Raw genomic sequence first — 20,655 nt, 5'->3', positions numbered from 1 at the left:
AATTCGTATTGCATTTCTTGACGTGAAAGTTGATATGAACCATTGATGTTTTTTCATTTGTATCTTGATGAAAAGTATTTATGATTCTCATATATTTTCACGTCAAGAAGTGCGACATGAGATTCCAGTTTGAGGTCACTTCAACATTATTTAAATGAAAAAAAAAGGTCAATGTAATATGAGAGAAAGGTTACATTTCTAGGGTCACTCCAATTTTGCAACAAAACCATCCATTTCAGGCAATACAAGAGAAGCTATTGAACATTGTAAAGATGTAAAGATTTTTGGCATTGGCATAGCTATTCCTCCCATTTCGTCGAGATAAACAAGACGTATTCTATCATAACTCGTTCCTGCCAAGAAAAAAAGTGCAGCACCAATAAATCCATGAGAGATTATTTGTAAAATGGCTCCATTGAGTCCCGTATCGGTTAGGGAACCAATTCCTAGAATTATAAAACCCATATGAGATACGGAGGAATAGGCGATTCTCTTTAAAAAATATATATATATTATTTTCATCATATAGACATGTGAGGTTCATTAATTTGGACCTCATCTACATGGTTGTAGGAGTTGTCACCATTCAAGATTAAAGTGTGAATGGACACCATAGATAATGAACTTTTAGAAAACAGTTTTTCTTAGTTATTAGTGACTCATAGTTATGAAAAGGGGGTAGGTTTACCTAAGAATTTTCTTATTATCCAAAGACTCCTCCCATTTACCTTGAATAAGCCTCTATTTATAGAATTTTGAGATACCCTTGAGACAAAAAAATTTCAATCTTTCCAAGTGCTTAATATTCCCAAAAATACTTTCATGGGTGATCTTCATTTTCTTTTATGCCCTTATCTTCAATAAACATTTTCATGGTATTTAAGTTACACCAACCAAGATTTTTCAAAGGCTAAAGAATAAATGTGCAAAAGATTTTAAAAAGTTCTCTTTCGAGGGTAAAAGGATCAAGACCACTTGATTTTTCATCAATTTACTTTGAATTTTGGTAAAATTAGGTTTAAAGTGGGTGAGGGACTCAATAGTCTTTGATCATAAAGTGGCCTCAACAAAGTAGGGGTATATGTCATATTCTCTTGTAGTATGATTAAAGTCAAAGGTGATGGAATAGACAAAATTACCATAAGACCAAAGTGTAAAAATGATGGATAATTGTAAAGTAGGGATTTTGTGGTCAAGTTGCTTGTGGTCTCCAAAAGCTAAAAGAATTAGTAGGATTTGAGATGATATGGAGCTAAGTCAAAGATAAGATACAATGCCAATTTACTTTGGATCCAATGGTGGAGTTCTAGGCAAAGTAAAAGTGGGGGCAAAATGATTAAAGGGAGTGATTCCAAAGGAATGTTGCGGGTGAGCCACGTGGAGTGTTTCGAAGGAATGAGGCTTGAAAGTGGAGTGATCCCCTCCAAGTAATCGGTGCACATGTAGGTCAAGTGTGGATAGAAGAAAATTGAAATTGTCCATAAGTGAGATGTTGGAAGATTAAAAAGAAGCTTGTCTACACCTAAGGTACATACATGCCTTGTTCTGGGCTTTTGGAAGGCCTGCGGGCTTTGGTATTTTTTGGTGGTAGGCCTATGAGTCCTTTGTGTTGCTAGCTTAGACTAAATCCGTTTTCTGTTTGGCTTCTTGATCTCTCAAGCTTAATCCGGATAAAAATGGGGTGTCTGCAACTCCCCCTCTTTGTGAGAGTTACCTGTAATGAATTACAAAGATGAAGACTCGATACTCATTTTGTTTGGTCAATGTTGAGCTTGTATGCTTCTTCGGTTTTGTCTTGACGAACTCATATTGAAATTTTAAAAAACGATTGCAAAGGAAACTTTCCCATGCTTTGAGTTTGATAGGAATTAGGTCTAAAATTCTAGGCTTCTTGCGTTGATATTTGGCCCTTTAAAGTTTTCAAAAATAAGTTTTTCGACATGATGTAGGGCTTTGAAATTGAGATAGATTACAAATGAGAAGTGTCTTCAATCTGTATACACTTTCACAATACTAAGTTGGTGTTTTTCAAGAATGCTGAAAACTTTTTGAGCCCGGATTGGTTTGAGAGTCGTTCCACTTCCGATAATAATGCCCAGCAAAGCAGAAAATTTTTCTTCCTCTCTCTCTTTCACACTTTTCTCGCATTCTCCTCTTTTTCTCTCTCTTTCCCTTTTTGAAATCTCTATCCCTTTTTGAACCCATGACCTCAAAGTTTCTTAGCGATGTGTCAAACCAAATGAGCTATGGGTGTAAGCCCTCTAACCCCCACACTTTAACAACAAAAAATAAAATTGGGGTTCTATATAGAAGCTAGATGAAAGGTCGCTACTTCTACAATGAGACTCAAGGCCAGAGCCAGGATTTTGCTTATGTCGAGGCAACCAAGATGAGAAAAAAGGGATATTTATGAAAAAGTGATCAACTTTTGACAAAATTACGATTCCGGCTCACTGGTCATTTTAATTTTCAAAGCATGAATGATAACAAATTCAAAGGTTTTTAAAATCACTATTTCGTAGGTTTAAAGTGATTAATTGGCTCCCCCCCCCCCCCTGAGTCTCATTGTAGTGTATTTTTCGGGAACAACCACGTGTATTTTCGTATTCCCTGATGAGCAAATCCTGGCTTTGCCCAAGTTTCATTGTAGAAGTAGAGACCTTTCATCTATCTTAGATATAGATCCCCATTTCATTTTTCTGTTGTTGTTAAAGTGTGGGGGTTAGAGGGATTACAGTCATAGCTCATTTGGTTTGACACATTGCAAAGCAACTTTGAGGTCATAGGTTCAAGTCAAGGGTTTAAAAGTGTACACAGCAATAGTTGAGTTGTTGGCTATTGGGATCATTCATCCTATCATCCATTATGCAAGTGGGCACGAAGATGTGTGTCGGTTCATATCCATTCACTCTTATGTGATCAATCAGGTATAAGTGTATTGATTTGATTCCAACCATACATTTAATTTGCGGATAGGCATGAATTAATGATTAGTAGGGTTTGGACTTCGGCGTGCCCATGATGGGTTGTGTTGGTTCTAACTGGCCCAAATCAAGCTTACAAGAAAATCGGAATGGTATGGTGTAAAAATCAACCTTATTTCGTTGAGTAAATCCATTGGCATTGTCTACAATTCTACTTCTTCGGGCTACAATTGGACTAAGCAGTATCCAAAACCAGTGGCAAAGATACATGTTTCATTGTCTTTAAAACATTTTTATACTAGACTCTTAGTGTACTTGTACTTTATAGTTTATACTAGAAGGAGATATATTACATTCTAAAGAAATCGCAGTCTGATCTGGCCTTCAAGTCCAAAAAATTATCTGATTTGAATTTTTTTCAATAGTAGTGACGGTAAATTTTAATGGGAGCTTAGTTTTGTTCTAACTTGAGCTATGAATCCATCAATAACATTGGTCCCAATAATTTTCTATAATGTAGTTTTTTTTCCTAAAATGGTCATAATTCAGTTGATTCACTAATTAGGACAAGATAACATTAGAAAGAACTGAAAGTTTTGATCCTGTTAAGGTGTAGCATACCCACCCCATGCCCCAAATAAATATGGGTAAGGATATGTAGACAACATTTTAGACAACGTTTTTTCTTATATGACAAAACAGTTTTGGATTGAGCTGATTTTTTTTTAGAATGATTCTTATGGTGAGTAGATCAGCCTTGCAAAAAATCAGTTGATTCTAAAACTTCTATAATATAATTTGATTATGACGTCGTTATATAATATTCTAATCACTCATTAAAAACATCTTTTCTATCATTTTTTTTTTTGAAAAATGCTAAAATGACACAAAGGTGACAAAAATGATGTGATGGCGAGCACATAATCATGGATGCTTTTTACTCGTATTTCGCAGAAAAGCATCTACGGTAATGTACACGATACCACACGTTTTTTTCACCCTTGTGTCTCCCTTTATGTCACCCCAGTACGACTCTTTTTTTTTTTCTTGGAAGGTTAGTATAAATTGGTTTGCATTGTAAGTGTGTTGATTTGGACGCGATGAGAGTGATTTTTTTGCTTACAATGTTCACAAACTCTTCGGTGTGTGCCACGTCAATCAAGGAAGGGTAATTTTGTAACTGACAAGAGTAGTTTTGTAAATTAGGGATGTCATTAAATACATGATTTAATGAGCAAATCAAGATTTCAACGACATGGAAGAGATTGTGCGTTTCTTTCCTACCCTTACTACTATCATTTTATAAGCCACAACAGCTTAATTATGAGATTCTCCGGTTGCTATATATATACTTTTCATGATAGCGCCACGTGTAGTATAGAAGAATAATCACTTACAAGTTACAACGAATTGTTTTTGGTCACAGAAATCTATGATCCACCAATCACATATACCCACGCGTATTGAATGGCATTCCTAACATGGTTTTTAAACTCGGTATCGCGTCTCGTCTCATTCAGCTCTGATACCGAGTCGTCTTGGACGAGTTTTCCGATACGTTTGAGACATCTCGTGAGATAACTCAAAAAATTACACCATGAGACGTAAAACTCGGTCAAAAAATGACTTTGTGAGTTGGTCTCATTCAGCTCTGATACCGAATTAACTCTGGCGATACATCTCGGACAAGTTTAAAAACCATGATTCCTAATCAAAACTAGCCTTGTATGATTGACGTGGCAAGCACTGAGGAGTCTGTGAGCGAAAATTCTGTGGCAAGTCATTGTTAGAAAATTTGCAGCCTAAGCGAAGCCCATGACTCCAATCATAGTAGACCTGGGCCATATATTCATGGGCCAGTGTTTTAAAAAACCAGATCAAACCGGTGGTCCAACTGGCTTCGACCGGATTTTGAATAACACCGTCTTGGATAATGAATCACCAGTTTTGTGAATATTATCCTTTATAAAAATAAGTAAAGTATTTTAGAATAAAATGTATACATAATTTATTTTTTATTTTTTTGTAAAACATACCTTGGTCCAACCGAATTGAATCATGGTCCGACCAATTTGGCTAATAGGATTTGATTTTTTACTACATTGCTTCCAACACCAACAATACTTTAGCTTAGTGTAATGATGCTCGCTCCTTTGGCCTAAAAGTAGGTCTTGATGCATAAAATGCATTTGAACACGGAGATGAACCAAATTTTGGGAAATGCATGAACTGACAAGCTTATTTTACAACATAAGCAATATCTGGACGAATGATGTTGAAATGTTGAAGGAACCCAACAATGTTACAATATTGTGTTGTATCCGAAATAGTATAGAACTATCACGAGCTGAAAATTTGGAGTGGAGTATAAATTGGTTTGAATAGTTTGTGTTAATTTGGACATGATGATGGCATGAAAGAGATTGTGCGTTACGAAGATATTTGGAAGAAATTTGATTAATCATGAGAGAGGATCGAGATGGCAGATCAAAATGAGACGATCACACCAAAAAGATGAATGGTGAGCCCATAACGCAATTACTTAAAATTGTATTACTTTTTGTGCTATCTCCTCTTCGATCTATTCTTCATTCTAAATTTTTTCCATTATTAAAAATTATTGGCTTCACCATTTTCTACTAACCATGAATATTTGGCCCTGGTCTATGATTAGAGTCATAGGCTTGGCTTGGTCAGCAAATTTTCTAACCATGGCTTGCCACTTATGAGGCCCAATAACTAAATATGCCCCCAAATGAATGTCACTTGGCACATTCTTGTCAGCCCACTAACACATGGATATTTTTTTGGCCCTTGTCCAACCTTATCCACACAAAAAATTCCATGATTACTGATTTCCAGCCATCCCATTAGATCAAACTTTGCTCCTCCCAAGTTGGGGAAAAAAACAGTGGAAGAGAACTGAAAAGTAATTAATAGGGAAATTGATTTTCTTCCTTAGAAGATAATTTGAGAAAATATTTAACTGCTTCACTCATGTCAACGTACGGGTCGATTTCTGTTTAGGTATTACATTCAACAATTCTAATTATTGTACTAGAAAAGATAGATCAATAGTTGGAATAATTGATTTAGTTCCCCATCAGATATTGAGTATTAGATTAGGTCTCGTAGGGGTCGATTTCTGTTTAGGTATTACATTCAACAATTCTAATTATTGTACTAGAAAAGAGAGATCAATAGTTGGAATAATTGATTTAATCCCCCATCAGATATTGAGTATTAGATTAGGTCTCCCTCGGGAAATTGGGTGAGTTGAGCTATTTGTTCTTCCTTCTCTTCGACACATTTGAGTATCTGATCCATCAACTATTCAACTCATCAGTGACATGCATTTGGCCCTTGGAATTTTTCAAGTAGCGAATTCGTCATTTGAAAGTGATAATGAAGAAAGCAATGAAATCACTATTGGTGGTTCACGATTAAAATGAGATATTTATTTTTTAATTCTTAAAAAAAAAATGATAAATAACTGACCTTTTCAGAGATCCATTAAAAATCTCAAGGTTTCACCCTCGCTCATTAATTCGTCGTTAAATATTATCAAAGTGTCATATATTATTGTTCACCATTGGAAATCTTAGGCAAGGTTAAGAGATATTCGTCTGTGGTGAGAGTTTAGTACCTAAGAGGGTCTTTTGGATAGTTTATATTATTATTACTATTATTATTATTATTTTATAAAGTCTTGGCATTTAATTGAAAAAAGAAAAAAATCTAACTGGATTATTAAGTTGAGCCGTGCTACACCACTAACTTCCTACAACGTCTCCGGCACTGTGTACGCCGAGAAGCATCGGTTCTCCTCCAGCATAAGGAGAAGCATCTATGATTCTGTACATATATACAGTGCCGAAGGCAGTGTTGTTTTCGAAGTCAGTTTAACATTTTCTTATAAAGTTATCATCCAAAAATTACTACAGAGGGTTAATTATTTTAATCTTGACAAAAAGAATCGTGAAAATCTGACTATTCCACGTGACATACTCAATTGACTATCCTGACACGACAAGTTCAATAATCGGTAATCGTAAATCTGTGCTCTTTGGTATACACAACTGCACTTCCCCCATAAAAAATGCCTTGAGGAACCGTGTGTATACCAAGAAGCACAGATCTAAGGAAACTTGTCATGTTAAGTGTAGTCAATTAAGTATGTCATGTGAGGTAGTCAGATTATCATGACTCTTAAGAAAAAGAATCTATTTTTTTTTTTAAATTACCAAAAACGAATTAAGTCGCTGGACAGTCCAAGGCTTTAATATGTTAAATACATTATTTTACCAAAATTGCCCCCTGAATGATTAAACGTTGGACTGTCCATGTCCAAAGTTTTAATAACTTGCTTTGATAACCCTGCAATTTAGCCTTGACTTAAAATGCTGGACGGTCCAACGATTTACTAGAATATTGGACTGTTCAACGATTTAATTCGTTTTTATTTTTTATTTTAAAAAAATAGATTTTTTTTTTAAATATTAAGATATTTAACCTTCTTTTAGTAATTTTCACAAATTTAAGGGTATTTAACAAGAAAAGAAAACCGTATATTAGGATCTATTAAATAATTTTCTCTTACTTATAAGCTTTTCTATTGCATGAGTACTAGTTCAATTTCTTTGGTGCTCATAACAAAGCTCCTTTGGTTGACTGAAGAACAAATACAAAATCATGCATCAGAAAAAACATTGTTAAAAGAAAAATTATAGATGGATAGTAGGATATCAAAGTCTGAGATTCAGGTCGAGCTTAAGTAACTTCGTTGGTTGCTTGTGCAGTTGAGGTGGGCCTACTTGAAACTTCCATGGCCACATCACATCAGTTACTTCTTCATGATTGAAAGGGGCCCAAGCCTTGGCATTATCATTGAACCTACCCACCATGTTGTACCCTTCTCTCTCCACAAATGAGTTGGCCCAGACTCCCATTGATCGGACGGTTGGAGCATAATTCATCATGCTGATCATCATCTTCTGCGATTGTGATTGGTACCTTCTGCTAGCTACTCCTCTCTCCCTCTTGTGAGCATTCTGATGACCACCCAACGCTTGTGAGCTAAAGAACTTTCTCATGCAGAAGTTGCATGAGAAGACCTTGTTTGAAGTGGGTTTCAACTGTTTACCAGATTCACGGGCAGTGAAGGAATCCTTTCTACCAAGACTTAAAGTCAACCAATCTCCCAAATTCTCTTCACCCAATACTCCTCCTTCTTCATTCCCATAACGAGTACTGTTTTTTGATCTGGTGCAATGGTTGTTGTTGGCTGATATTTTGATTCCTTCTTGTTGTTGTTCTTCTTCTCCTTTGTGGGAGATCATCATCTTCATCACCATCACCACTCTGAAATAAGAGAAGGGTTGACAGAGAGAAAAGCTTCTTGGGAATGTTTGGATGTTGGTGTGTTCTTAAAAGGGAGGTGGATCAAAGTGAAGAACAAGGAATAATTGGATTGAAAACAAAAATTGGGGTGATTTAGACATACCCTCTTATTTTTTTAAATATTTGAGATTCCCCCCTCCCCCCCAAACATTTTCAATCTAAAGACATACCCATTGCTCATGGTCTTCTTGGAGAGACTAATAAAAAATGACTAAAAGACACTTCAACCTCTTGCCAAAACTCCCCCTTTCAACTTAGCATTTTGGTGACTAGATCCTATCATTTCGTTGATTACTTTATTTTCTTTGTTTTGTATTTTAAATCAAAATGAAGAAAAAAAATATATATAGTTCTACCCTAGATGACTTGGCTAATTAAAGGTTGCAATGGGTTCTCATGAAAAAATTCAGAAATGATCAAATAAATATAAAAAATTATCCTAAAGAAGGAACTGGTTGAAGATTTCAGATTTTCGGGCAAAATAATTCAAGAGTTGGATGCCAAGAGTTAGAAGGTACGTGTATTTTTTTTCTTTTAATCTTTTATTGAAGACCATAGTCAAGGAGTATGCCATCAGCCTAAAAAGGCAGGGGTATCTAAAAAATTGCACCATAAATATGACGGGGTATGTCTAATTAGCATAAAAATTATCTCAATTTTAGTGAGTGGGACCCCCCTAAAGTGATGCTCTTTAGGGGGAGAATGCTTGTGTCATCTTGTATTGTTGTTCATGTCAAAGCTTAGGATTCCTCTACTTCAAGCATCTTTTTTTTTTCTCTCCTCAAAAGCACACCAACGCCAACTTTACATAGAAATCCTAGGAGTAACTTATATACAAGATTTGACAATTCAATATCAATTCCAAAAGATGTCAAATCATAATCTTGTAAATTATATGAATTGCCTGCCATGAACTCTACCGTCCCGAGTAAGACACATGGAGGTTTTAACCATTGTCGAAGATAGTGTTGCTTTATCTCATGTGACACACCTTTGCATTGATGAGGATTGATATAATTCTAAATTAGATATAAATAACATGGGTAAATTCTTAAATAATTACAACAACAACAAAAAATTTGAAGTGTTGGTAATTTGACAAAATTATCACGTAATGTTAATAATTTAATAATATTTTATTAATATTATGTGGTAGTTGTCTCAACACATGTAATAATTTTAGTATTTTTTTAAAATTTCAATAATTATTTGAGAATTTACCCAACTAACATGCATATAATTATCCAAATTTTAGACATAAAATATTAGTAATAAACATATAATGTATTTTACATAATGAAATAATAAAATAAAACTATATCATACATACCTAGAAAAATTAACACATCTAAAAATTGTATTGTCTCAGTAAGCTTTAAGTGTTATATTAGCCAAATTATAATTTTCAAGTTTTCATCTTTCAAAATGCATGTAAAATAATAAAACTGTTATTTGGGTGTTTAGAAAATGATGAACAATATCGAATAATACTTCATCAGTAAAGATTTTTACATTGAAACGAAGGCAAACATAATTGTACTTTCACATTTTGGTTTGGTTGAAAGTTATATTGACTCTAAAAAAAGTAACAATAATACAGCGAGCGACAATTATTGGATTTGCAAGTATGTTGGAATGAATTGTACCACAAACTAATTCCCTTCGTGCTAGTCTACAATTCTGCCTAGTAGGAGTGAATTTGGTAACTTAGATTTGGACTTTTCAATTGGTGGACTCGTCTTGATTGGGTTGAATAACACACCCAAAAATAAAAAATATAATAAATGGTGAGTTTTAATGAACAAGTCCATCCATTCATGTAGCCAAGAAACCTAAGTGGTCGTTGGTAAAGGCACAATGGCAAGGCCTCAAACAGCCCCTTGTTATCTGCATTGGTCCTTCTAATTTCACCATCGTTGGATTATTAATATTAAACTCTTTCATGTCAAGTGTCAATGTAGTGGTACATTTATGCAAGATTAGAAAAGAGAGCTACTATTGCCACACCAATTCTTATATAAATTATCATGATTTTTTACGCTCTCCTTTAACACATGCCCCTTGACGTGGCATGCACTAGAACCACAAATTCTTTTTTTCGGGATATACAAATTTATGGAGATATGCAATTGTGAATCCCAAGGGAAAAAGTTATGGTTCTAACTCATGTCACGTCAGAGTGTATGTGTCAAAGGGAGCGTCAGAAAATCACAATTCACAAATCATGGAATAATGATTTTCTAACACCTCCCTCCGACACATGCCACATGCCCCTAACGTGGCATGTGCTAAAATCATAGATTATTTTTCTCGGGATACACAAACACACATATTTATGGGGATGTACATTTGTGTATTTTGAGGGTAAAAAATCTATGGTTCTAGCCCATATGTCAAAGGGCGTCAGAAAATCACGAGTCATAAATCATCAATAAATTGCACACAGTTGGTGTGGGGTTAGTAAAAGTTGGTGGGACAATAGCAACTCTCTAAAAAAATTATCCTTTGTGCAATGAGTGAGTGCATGTAAGTTTCTTGGCAGGAACAATAAAGGGTTCCTTTAACAAGAGTATCCTTGTGGGGGCTTACTCCCAATTCCAGAAAGCAGAGTGAAATGCATGACTGCACAGTAGAAGTGCTTTGAGAGTTACTTGTACTTACTCTTAGAATCTTCTTGTTATAAAAATTAAAAAAATTAAAAAGTTGGGAAGATGACAAAAGAAACCCACCTCCCATAAAGGCTTCTTGTTTTGTTGTTTTCACTCTCTTATTGGGCAACAATTTCCATTGCCACACCAATTTTACTAACGGCACCCCAAGATTCTTGGGTTGTTTATAAATGAATTGAGTTGGCGTTAGCAAAAGTCGGTGTGGCAATAGATTCTCTCTAACAATATTAAAGGAAACTTTGAGAGTGAAGCTTCAACGAAATACATAATTGTTGTTGGATTGATAAGCCAAGAGCTTGAAGGTGAGACTTCTTCACTCATTGAACATGCAAGTAAAAGTTGAAAGCCAAAGCAAGGGTTTGAAGGCCACTAAAAACTAGTTTAGGTTAGGCTGCCCTAACCTGGTGTACAAAAGTCGACTTCATAATCCGAATATCTAACATTTCTGTGGTGGTAAACAAATCTTTTTTCCCCTTAGATTGACAGGTATCACATCCAGATTAGTATAATCTGAGACCTCTATCTGATATGAGAAGGCTTGCTCAAGCGTTGAATTAAGAGAAATCCATTCCACAGAGATCAGCCGTTACAACACAATAAGAGTAGATTTAAAATTATAAAAAAAAAAAAAAAAAACAGATCAATTAGATCTCTAAATATCTCTAATCAGATCTCTAAAGATAACTATTCTGCTGCAGAGCCCAATAATAGATGAATCCTTGATGAACATACAAAGAATAGGCCATAAGACTTTGGACTACTGATAAATTGACGCGGCAAACATACTTGGTATGTACGTTGCTGACGTGGCAAGGGCACAGAACCATTGATCTTTTTTCCTTGTGTACCCCAAAGAAAAAGATCTATGACTCTGTGCCCTTACCACGTCAGCCACATAGAGACCACGTATGCTTTGCAATGTCAATTTATCACAGCTCTAAGACTATTAAAAAGACTAATGATAAACTGACGCGCTAAAACATACGCCGTGATGACGAGATTGACGTGGCAAGTGCATAGAACCATAGATGTTTTTCTTCAGGATACAAGTCAATTGCATACAAACCGCATATGTTTTAACACATCAGTTTATCATGACTCTTTTAAAAATCAAACAAATAGTCATTGTTATCTTGTTTATTTTAAGAGTCATGACAATATGACTCGTCAGGTGGCATACTCAATCAACTCCATGACGTGGGAACCATAGATCTATACGTCTCTGCATACACAATTGCACTTCCCCATAAAAAAGTGTATCCCGAGACGTACAGATTTACAGTTCCTGAACTTGTCCACGTCAAAGAGTCGATTGCGTATGCCACTTGGTGAGTCATATTATCAAGACGCTTATTTTAATTCTCATTTAGAGTAGGAACTGTTTTTTTTCTCATAACGCAGGGTATCCCACATCCTTTTAGGGATGGGACTAACCCCTACAATCACACGGCTCAATCCCATGAAAGTTTTCCAACGTACAACATAGTAAATCAGAAGGTCACTCAGTTTCAAACATATGACCAAAAGGAGCAAAACATTGTCGCACATTTTACGACTTAGCCAACCCCTCAGAGATAGTGTCCAAGTAGAATTGTTAGAACCTTGTTTATACTTAGGGACATATCATGTGTACTATGATTAACCTCTCAAGGCTCCTGGTGTGAAGGTTGTATGATTCAACAAAAAATTGTTATCTTGTTACTGGTTATCTTAATGATGAATCTCAAGAAATCATCTCGAGCACAATTGAAATTTATTTATGGTTGGCTTTCTTAACATTAACGAATATATCCACACTAATATCAATTGTTGTGTTGAATGTATTCACATACTTTATCTTACAAAAAAACAATGTCCTAATGTGATGCTTATGACTTGACTCCATTCGGGTGACTTTGTTTAACTCAATGTAGCAATTTTTTTTTGCTTTAGAGGCATTTTCGTCTTTGTATTCATGGTCAGCTCGTTCTTTCAGTAAAAAAGATCTCATCATCATCATCGCCAATGGATGTAGGCAATCTTGTCAAAGCAGGTAAATTTTCTCATTCTCCTTCCTCTGTTTTGCGTTTTGGTGAATTTATATGCTTTCACATCTATTTACAAAATCTTATTAAGGGTACAATCCATGGTACCTGCTTGGGAAGGGAAAAGATGATAAAAGACTTCAAAGAATCTCAAAAATAGGGTTTAAACAGTCGGCTTCGGGCCGGATGTGTTTGCCCATATCCATGTCCAGATTTTTAATTCGGGTCCAAATCTCGATCCTACTAATTCAAACCACATCTAATATTTTTTACTTCCATTATACTCATATCCAGATTCGATCCGACTGAGTTAATTGATTTGGATCGGTCAGATTGGGTAATTTCACACCATTACAAAGTAACTTATTAACAAAAATGACTTAAATGTGATTTGAACTCAAGACCCCTCTCCTATTTTGAAAAAAAGTTTTGACCACTACAACAAATACTCATTTGTTGATAAATGATAGACTAAAAAATATAACATATACAACATACAAAATAATGTCATTTGGATATAGACGGATATAGGGATGGGTCAGTATCCGACTTGGGTCAAGGGATATCAACCTATATTTTAATTCAGATATACTTGAAAATCCAAATCCGTTAAAAATTGGATTCAAATCATTCGGATTTCATATAAAATCCAACCCATTTTAAGCCCTACTCAAAAGCAACAAACTATGGTCGGCTTCTTTTCTTTTAAAATGTAAACGGGTTTTCTGTTTGTGCGATTGTTACTGCGAATATTGAAACAAGAGAGCTGTTAACTTTCAAGAACCCCATGAAAGTGATAGAAGCGCATATGACAAAAGAGAGACAATGAAACCGAGAGAGAAGATAGATTCTAGTTTATGGGGCTCAGGTGATCAACATTAAAGATAACCAACCACTTGGTTCTTATCTTTAGATCACATCCTTTTAGAGGGACAGGTATGCGTGACATCGAACAATTTGGGGGTGGACCACTCCATGAACCCATTCATCAGATATCATCAACATGATGGAGAGTTACAGAGAGAATAATTCCCATCTCATCCTTGTCCCCTTCGTCATAGATAAAGCTTCCCTACTTTCTTTATATGGGACACCTTAACAGTTTACCTTTCAGGTACCACCTTAAGTTTCAGGTCATCATCTACTTTTATACATTTCCCTTACTTTTGAGCAAAACTATCAGTAGAAAGAAAAAGGGAGCTAAAAGTTAAACTAGCCATCTTTTCCAACTAAGTATTGTTTCGTATCCAATCAATCCTCTCTGGAGTTGGCCTCTTCGACTGATAAAGTAAGGATGATTTTGGTATCAGTTCTAACAATTGGAATGAGAGTGAAGTTTTGATCTGATCCTACTGTCTATCATAGTATGGTTATAATTTTGATGTTCATCCGAGGACTAGAATGATATTTAAACCCCATCCACCCCCAATAAGAAGAGAATCTCTGAGTCGAGACTTTGCTACTAACCAACCACATTAACGTGTTAATTATCCCTCTGGCCAACTTCATCTGGATTACTCTATAAACTTTGATCTAATCCAACAAGGAACCATACGATTAATGTTGGTCATGTTTCTCAAATGGCCTTCAATTGAAAACCATTACTTATATAAATATGATATAATAGCTTAATGTGTGTGCTTAAAGATCAAGAAAGAAATAACATAAAGTTGACAAAACAAATTGTGATGTCATGTAAAAATATTCACCGAAACAATAAAACTTAAGAGTTACTCTGACAAGCATCAACCTTTAACAAGGTATCTTAGAAATTGTCACTGAAAATTGGCAAGTTCCGAGTTCCTTCTCCCAAGGACCAAACATAAAGTGAGGAAAAAAAATCTATTACAGGTTTCTCCTACTCCCAACGACAAAAGATCAAAAGAAAGAAAGTTTTCACAGGATAAACCTGTCAATCATTAACCACATATTGTAGCATTCCTAGTGCTGATCCAACATCCCATTCAAGTACCTGCAAGAAATCACAGGTTCAACATGCACATCGATAAACAAGTAGTCCATCATAGAAGACTAATTGCTTCCAAACAAGTAAATGTCATCAACATAGAGTATGACAAACAAATGCTTCTCCTGAAGAGAAGTAACTATTTAAAATATTGAAGACCCACAATCACTACATGTGGTCTAAGATGTCCCCTTCTTTGTGGCTTACTCATAAAATGTAAAGGTTCCTTTTGCACCATTAATTCTGCAAGTGGGGAAGGAAAAGAGCAAAGCAATTTTTTTTTTTTTTAAATATTGGTAGCAGATCAAAGCAGTTGAATCACAACAATTTGTAATTTGTGTGAGATCTTACAAATAATAGACCAAATGGAAGTTTGCGAATAAAAAATAAAGGTATCTTGGGTTTGTTGTATTTCTGGGATTTATGTTCAAGGAATTCAAGGTGTTCTCTTCAAAGATGTTCTGTTTAAGTGGGAATCTTTATGTAAAGGAGCTGGGTAAGTTGGGCTACTATTTCTTTTGTTAGTAGTGGCCTACCAGGCCACACCACCACCCTTCATTTTCTTTAATAAAACTTTTACCAATCAAAAAAAAATCCCTTCGACTGAATCCTGTGTAGATTCTATGACTATTGATTCCAGAACAGCACTAAGGAGCTCAGTATTAATCTGAAAGGCAAGACCGATTTTGGATCTTGTTGGGCAAGCCAATGCAGATTCTGTCCAGACTCACACGAGAACATTGCTAATGGTCCCAAGAGCTCCTGCTCTTGGCAAAAGTACCCTTGTTACCTACGTGTACCAAAAGCTAGACTGCGTTGGTAAAAAAAATTAGGGAACTCCCTATACATAAAGATCTCCTATTGATAACACTTATAGAGGAATCAGCTATATTTGAACTTTCCAGCTAAGGAAAATGCTACTTCATTTCCTCTATGACAACAATAGCAGTCCTCAATGACTGGGCGCATGCCTGGGTCGAGTGACAATCTATGCGAGCTAGTCCAAAAGTGTACATGATAGGGCCCTAGTAAAATCTAGGGCCAATCATGGATCATTGTCTCTGGACCCATGATGAATTGGACATCGACAAATCTTACACATTTAAGCCTTGTCTAGCTCAATGGCGGTTGTTTAGTAGCTAATGAAGAAGTCATGAATTGGACATCGACAAATGCAGTTACAGTCTGGAGCACCATTAAATCCCCTTTACTATAAGGGCTTAGTGGTTCTCACTCAATAAGCCAAGCTCGTTTGAACAATAGGCATAAAATCACGTTTAGGCCTATTATGTGATATAAAAGCAAATTTTAATGTTTAACCTAAGAACCAACAAGAATTTAACATATCTATATGAAGTCTACTTTGGTTCAATTGAATTGAACCATGTGAACTAAAGTAATCGAAGTAGATTTATTTTTGGTGTTAGATTGTGTTGGTCACCAACTCGGGAAAAAGTAGACGTGGATCATTTGACTAAGTATTGCTAGAGATGAATCACTTTTCATAGTATAGTCTCAATTTGGGTTCTTGTTTGAAAAGCCTATGATTTCAATGAAGGGTAAAAGAACCCACTCAACTTCAAGATTAATTATTAAAGAGAGTTTTGGAGGGAGGGTGGGGGTGGGAGAAATTTTTGTTGAGATTTAGGAGGCTTCTTAGGAGTGTCAAATTTAAGGAAAGTTTATGCATGGCACATTAGTAGGTATGATATGGTGATGAAGTCAATTAGTCAGTCATTCGTAATTCATGCATGGCCTTTTTTATGTGGTGTGCAATGCTGAGGAAGAATTTGACTATGGAACAACTTATGATTAGAGGAGTCTTTGGGCCAAACATATGTCTATTGTGTCTAAGAGAAGAGGAGAACTTTGACCACATCCTCATACATTGTGTGTTCTCAAGAAAGATTTGGAGCTCCTTTTTTCTGAGATTTAGAGCGGTTGGGTGTGTACCGTCTTCTGTGTTGGGTTTACTTCAGTGTTGGCAAGAGTGGGGAAGCTCATTTTGGGGGGCAAAGAGGGTCTTGTGGAGCCTCCTACCTTTCGCCATCTAGTTGGGTTTTGTGGAATGAGCAGAACAGTAGGTGCTTTGATGATAAAGGGGCACAATCCTCGGAGGTGGTTTTGTCAGTCCTTTCGTGCCTTTTCTTTTGGTCCAAAACCCATGTGCATTTCAAGAGGGTGTTATCAGATTTTGTTGTTCGTTGGGATTGGGCGTGGGGTTGGTTCTTAGTTCTTTGGTCTTTTGTAACCTCTTTAGTTGGTCTTCTCGACCACTTTATCAATAAATTTGGTTAATTATCAACCAAAAAAAAAAGATGAAGTCAATTAGTCAATTAAGGTATGTTAGTTTAGTATTCCATAATAATTAAGAAGTATTGAATGTAAAGTTGAAGGTCATAAGAGGTTTTTTTTTTTTTTTTTTGGCCAAGCAAGCAAGGTTAGTAGTTAGTAATTAGTAGGTGAAGGCGGCTAGTGAACTCATATTGTGGTATAAACACTCATAGACTTTAACCAACTAGGAAAGCAGGAACTTTCAGAGGGCAAAGGAGCATAAATATAAAACATCAATTGTGAGGGCAAAGAATACTAACATAAACTGTGCTTTTCCACATAGTTTCTCTAAATTACTTTGTGATCTTCAATATAATTCCTTATGATTAAATAGTTTGATTTTCCACTACAATTCCATACAGGGATTTAGTTCTTAAATCACCCAAGGCATAGCTTATAGCTTCCAAAGTCACTTACAACTGCATCACTATGTAGCCCAACTTTTTCAAAGACTTGTCAAACACTAATTTCCCAATTTCTTATCCAATTCCACTTTGGATGATAGCATGCCAGTTAATACCCACTTTGGCAAGATAATCCCTCAAAAGACCTATGAAAGCTGAAGCACCCTAAAAATCTAAGTTTGATTCTCTCAAGCACTAGCCTCTTCTTAATTTCTAACATCACTAGCTTGAGAGAAACAAGGGTACTTCCAAAGAACTTCAGTTCTCAAACCACAAGCTCTGATATTCCACCCTTCCAAAAGAACCACCATTTTACTCCAGAGAATCCACTTGGGGTTGCATAAAATGACAGAGAAAATCTGACTATATTAGATAACTTGTAAAGAATGATGAGATGGCCGACAAATTCTTTGGCTACTTTCCAAGGGAAATGCATAATAAACATGAATTTATGCCAATGAATTTGGAGGCCCGCTATTAATTTTTTTCCCTACAAAACCAAACACCCAAACATTTTAAATAAATTACCACTATAGTTCCCCTCTTAATCAAAATTATACATAAGCAAAAAAAAAAAAAACCATAATTGTGTATTCCCACCCTATACCTTGTGATCTTTAAGAATTCCTGAAGATGTTTTAAACACTTCTTCTCCTAAGTGCATACATAATCAAAACATTGTTGCTACATGCAAATAGGATGTTTAATCCATACCGGGATGGTTTTTCACATTTCTTCTCTTAAACCATAAAAAGGTCCTTAGACTTTTTTCTTTTTTTTGATAAGTAAAAGGTTCTTATACCAAATATACAAAAGAAGAAAAGGAAGCTCAAGCTGGTGATGGTAAGTCCCTAGTTTTTTTAAAAGTACACTCAAGCCTAAATGTCTTTCCAATGTCACCAAGTTATTGCTTCTCCAAAGAGTTCAATTTTTACTGTTAATAAATTAGAGAGAAAGGTATCCAGAAAAACAATATCAAAGTAAATGAATAGAATATAAACAATAACATAAAACTAAAGAAAGAAATTATAATAAATAAATAAAAAGATATATTAAGCTTGTGTTCGTGCAAACGATAATTTTCTAAACAATGGAGAGTCAACGGGCCAAAAATGACATGGCCCATCAAATGAAGAATTCCATATAATTACAATTAGTTTGGTCAATATATTCCTACTTACAATGAAGAAACTAAAACAAATATTGAGTTTGAGATTTTGAATAAACAGGTAAACATTACAATAATACCCAACACGGACAGAATTATATTAATTTATAGTAGCCCCTGTCCGAAATTTTTATAGAATAAATATATTCCGAGCGAATATATCAACAAAAAATGAACTAAATATGAAAATAGATTATTATAACCATTAGACCAACAGTAATGCAATTTTCCAGGAATACCCTCAAAATTACAAGGAAAAACACATTAGAATTCGGAAACGTCCAGAGTAAATTATTTATTTATTTTTTTAAAAAACACTGAAAATTTTCACCACGTAAACTTAACAAACTTAATGGAATGGGTCATAAATCTCCAAAATCTACTAAAAAAAATCCTGTTTTTTTCTTTTGAACTTTCTTTTCTCTTTTGAAAATTGTTGTTGCAAAGTATTCAATTGGGTTTCTAACTGTTTATACAAAATCTTTAAATATTGACCATAAAAAGATATCAGGAATTGAAAAAGAACCTACAGTGTGGCAACATTGTCCTGTGTTCCGACGATTGCTATCTCTCGCATCACCCATCTTTTCCATTCATCCCTATCAATCTCAACCCCAATTCTTCTTATCAACCAAATTTAAAAACTTATAAACCCTAGAAAGTCTTACCACTCAAATCATCAATCAAACTCACAATTAACCATTTAATAAAAAATAAAAAAAACAAGAATCAAACTCTACTAAACAAATTTTTTTTTTTTCTAATTTTGACCTAGAAACAGTAAGACTCACAAAAAAGACTATTAGCGATCTTGACAAGTGCGGCAGAAGGTACCCTGAGAAAGCTCACAACACGCTCGCGCGTTGACTGAGAGATGCGATGTGAGGCGAGCAGTGGCGACCATACTGTGCAGCGGAAGAAGAGATTGCGTGCATCCTAACTCACCCATTGTCCTATAAAAGAGAAGAAATAACTAAGAAGATCGAAACCCTAGAAAATTCAGAGAGATTTGGGTGGTACGGTACCTGGGATTGGAGAAGGTGAGGCGACGAGGGTGGAGGCGAGGAGAGGAGGTTGAAGTGGGACGGAGACGAGGGAGAGGTGGTGATGAACGAAGAGATGAAGCTCTTGCAGTTGAAAGCAACGACCTTGAAAAAGATCCACAACGCCAAGCCATCTGTGTGTGTGTTGCTGAGAAATGGTGAAGAACGAAAGAGGCGTCAAGGGCTTTGAACGTTTGTCGATAGTAGATAGTATTGAGGGTTTAAGGTAAGGTGAGGGATTGTAGACGTTAAATAACTGTCTATAATTGTAATAAGAGTACAACTAGTCTTACTTACTAGCAAGGATTTCACCTTCACTAACGTTCTTTGGGCTCAACTTGTGGCATCCAAAACCATGATCCGATGCTACAAGATTATAGAGGACAAAATTCTAAATTTTTTTTTTAACCGTCAAATTTTAATTTTAAATTTGAGAGTTATGTGAAAATTCGATAGCCATCCATTTTAAAAATCCTGGATCAAGTGAAACAATCCTTAGTAAAAATGTTTCTCATAGATATTCACAAGTTTTAAAAAATAAAATGTATTTCTTTTTTATTACATGGGATTAGGGCTGGGGTTTAAAATGGGTTAGATTTATTTTGAAAATCGAGAGATCTGAAATTTGAATTTAGCAAGTTTGGACCCTTAGGAGTAGATTCGAATTGAAATTGAAGAAGGATCAAATATGATTTGATGTCCCTTCATCTAAGTCCAATCTAG

General features: G+C 35.4%; 2 protein-coding genes across 5 annotated transcripts; both read right to left on the bottom strand.

The window, feature by feature from the left end:
* Nucleotides 1–7,669: 7,669 nt before the first annotated feature.
* Nucleotides 7,670–8,498, bottom strand: LOC147409249 (uncharacterized). Its single transcript, XM_086417587.1, has 2 exons — nt 8,495–8,498; nt 7,670–8,247 (listed from the first exon to the last, which is right to left on the bottom strand). Exons 1-2 carry the CDS (start codon nt 8,496–8,498, stop codon nt 7,670–7,672), a joined length of 582 nt encoding a protein of 193 aa, XP_086273713.1.
* Nucleotides 8,499–14,665: 6,167 nt separating this feature from the next.
* LOC147409248 (protein NONRESPONDING TO OXYLIPINS 2, mitochondrial) lies at nt 14,666–20,146 on the bottom strand. 4 transcript variants are annotated; one of them, XR_015173143.1, is made up of 4 exons: nt 19,915–20,146; nt 19,681–19,842; nt 19,420–19,488; nt 14,666–14,989 (listed from the first exon to the last, which is right to left on the bottom strand). XR_015173143.1 is itself a non-coding variant. In XM_086426947.1 (4 exons), exons 1-3 carry the CDS (start codon nt 20,064–20,066, stop codon nt 19,466–19,468), a joined length of 294 nt encoding a protein of 97 aa, XP_086283073.1. In that variant the 5' UTR covers nt 20,067–20,146; the 3' UTR covers nt 14,666–14,989; nt 19,420–19,465. The 4 variants fall into 4 exon arrangements, 3 of the variants coding, with proteins under 3 accessions (XP_086283073.1, XP_086283062.1, XP_086283079.1); XM_086426947.1 differs by having other exon boundaries at nt 19,724–19,842; XM_086426936.1 differs by lacking the exon at nt 19,420–19,488.
* Nucleotides 20,147–20,655: the final 509 nt, after the last annotated feature.

This window comes from Akebia trifoliata, chromosome 2 (assembly GCF_017979445.1).
Source record: "Akebia trifoliata isolate Shusen 1 chromosome 2, ASM1797944v1, whole genome shotgun sequence".
Lineage (NCBI taxonomy): Eukaryota > Viridiplantae > Streptophyta > Magnoliopsida > Ranunculales > Lardizabalaceae > Akebia > Akebia trifoliata.
Note: the sequence above shows the minus strand (reverse complement) of the source record. Positions and strands in the feature narration are given on the sequence as shown.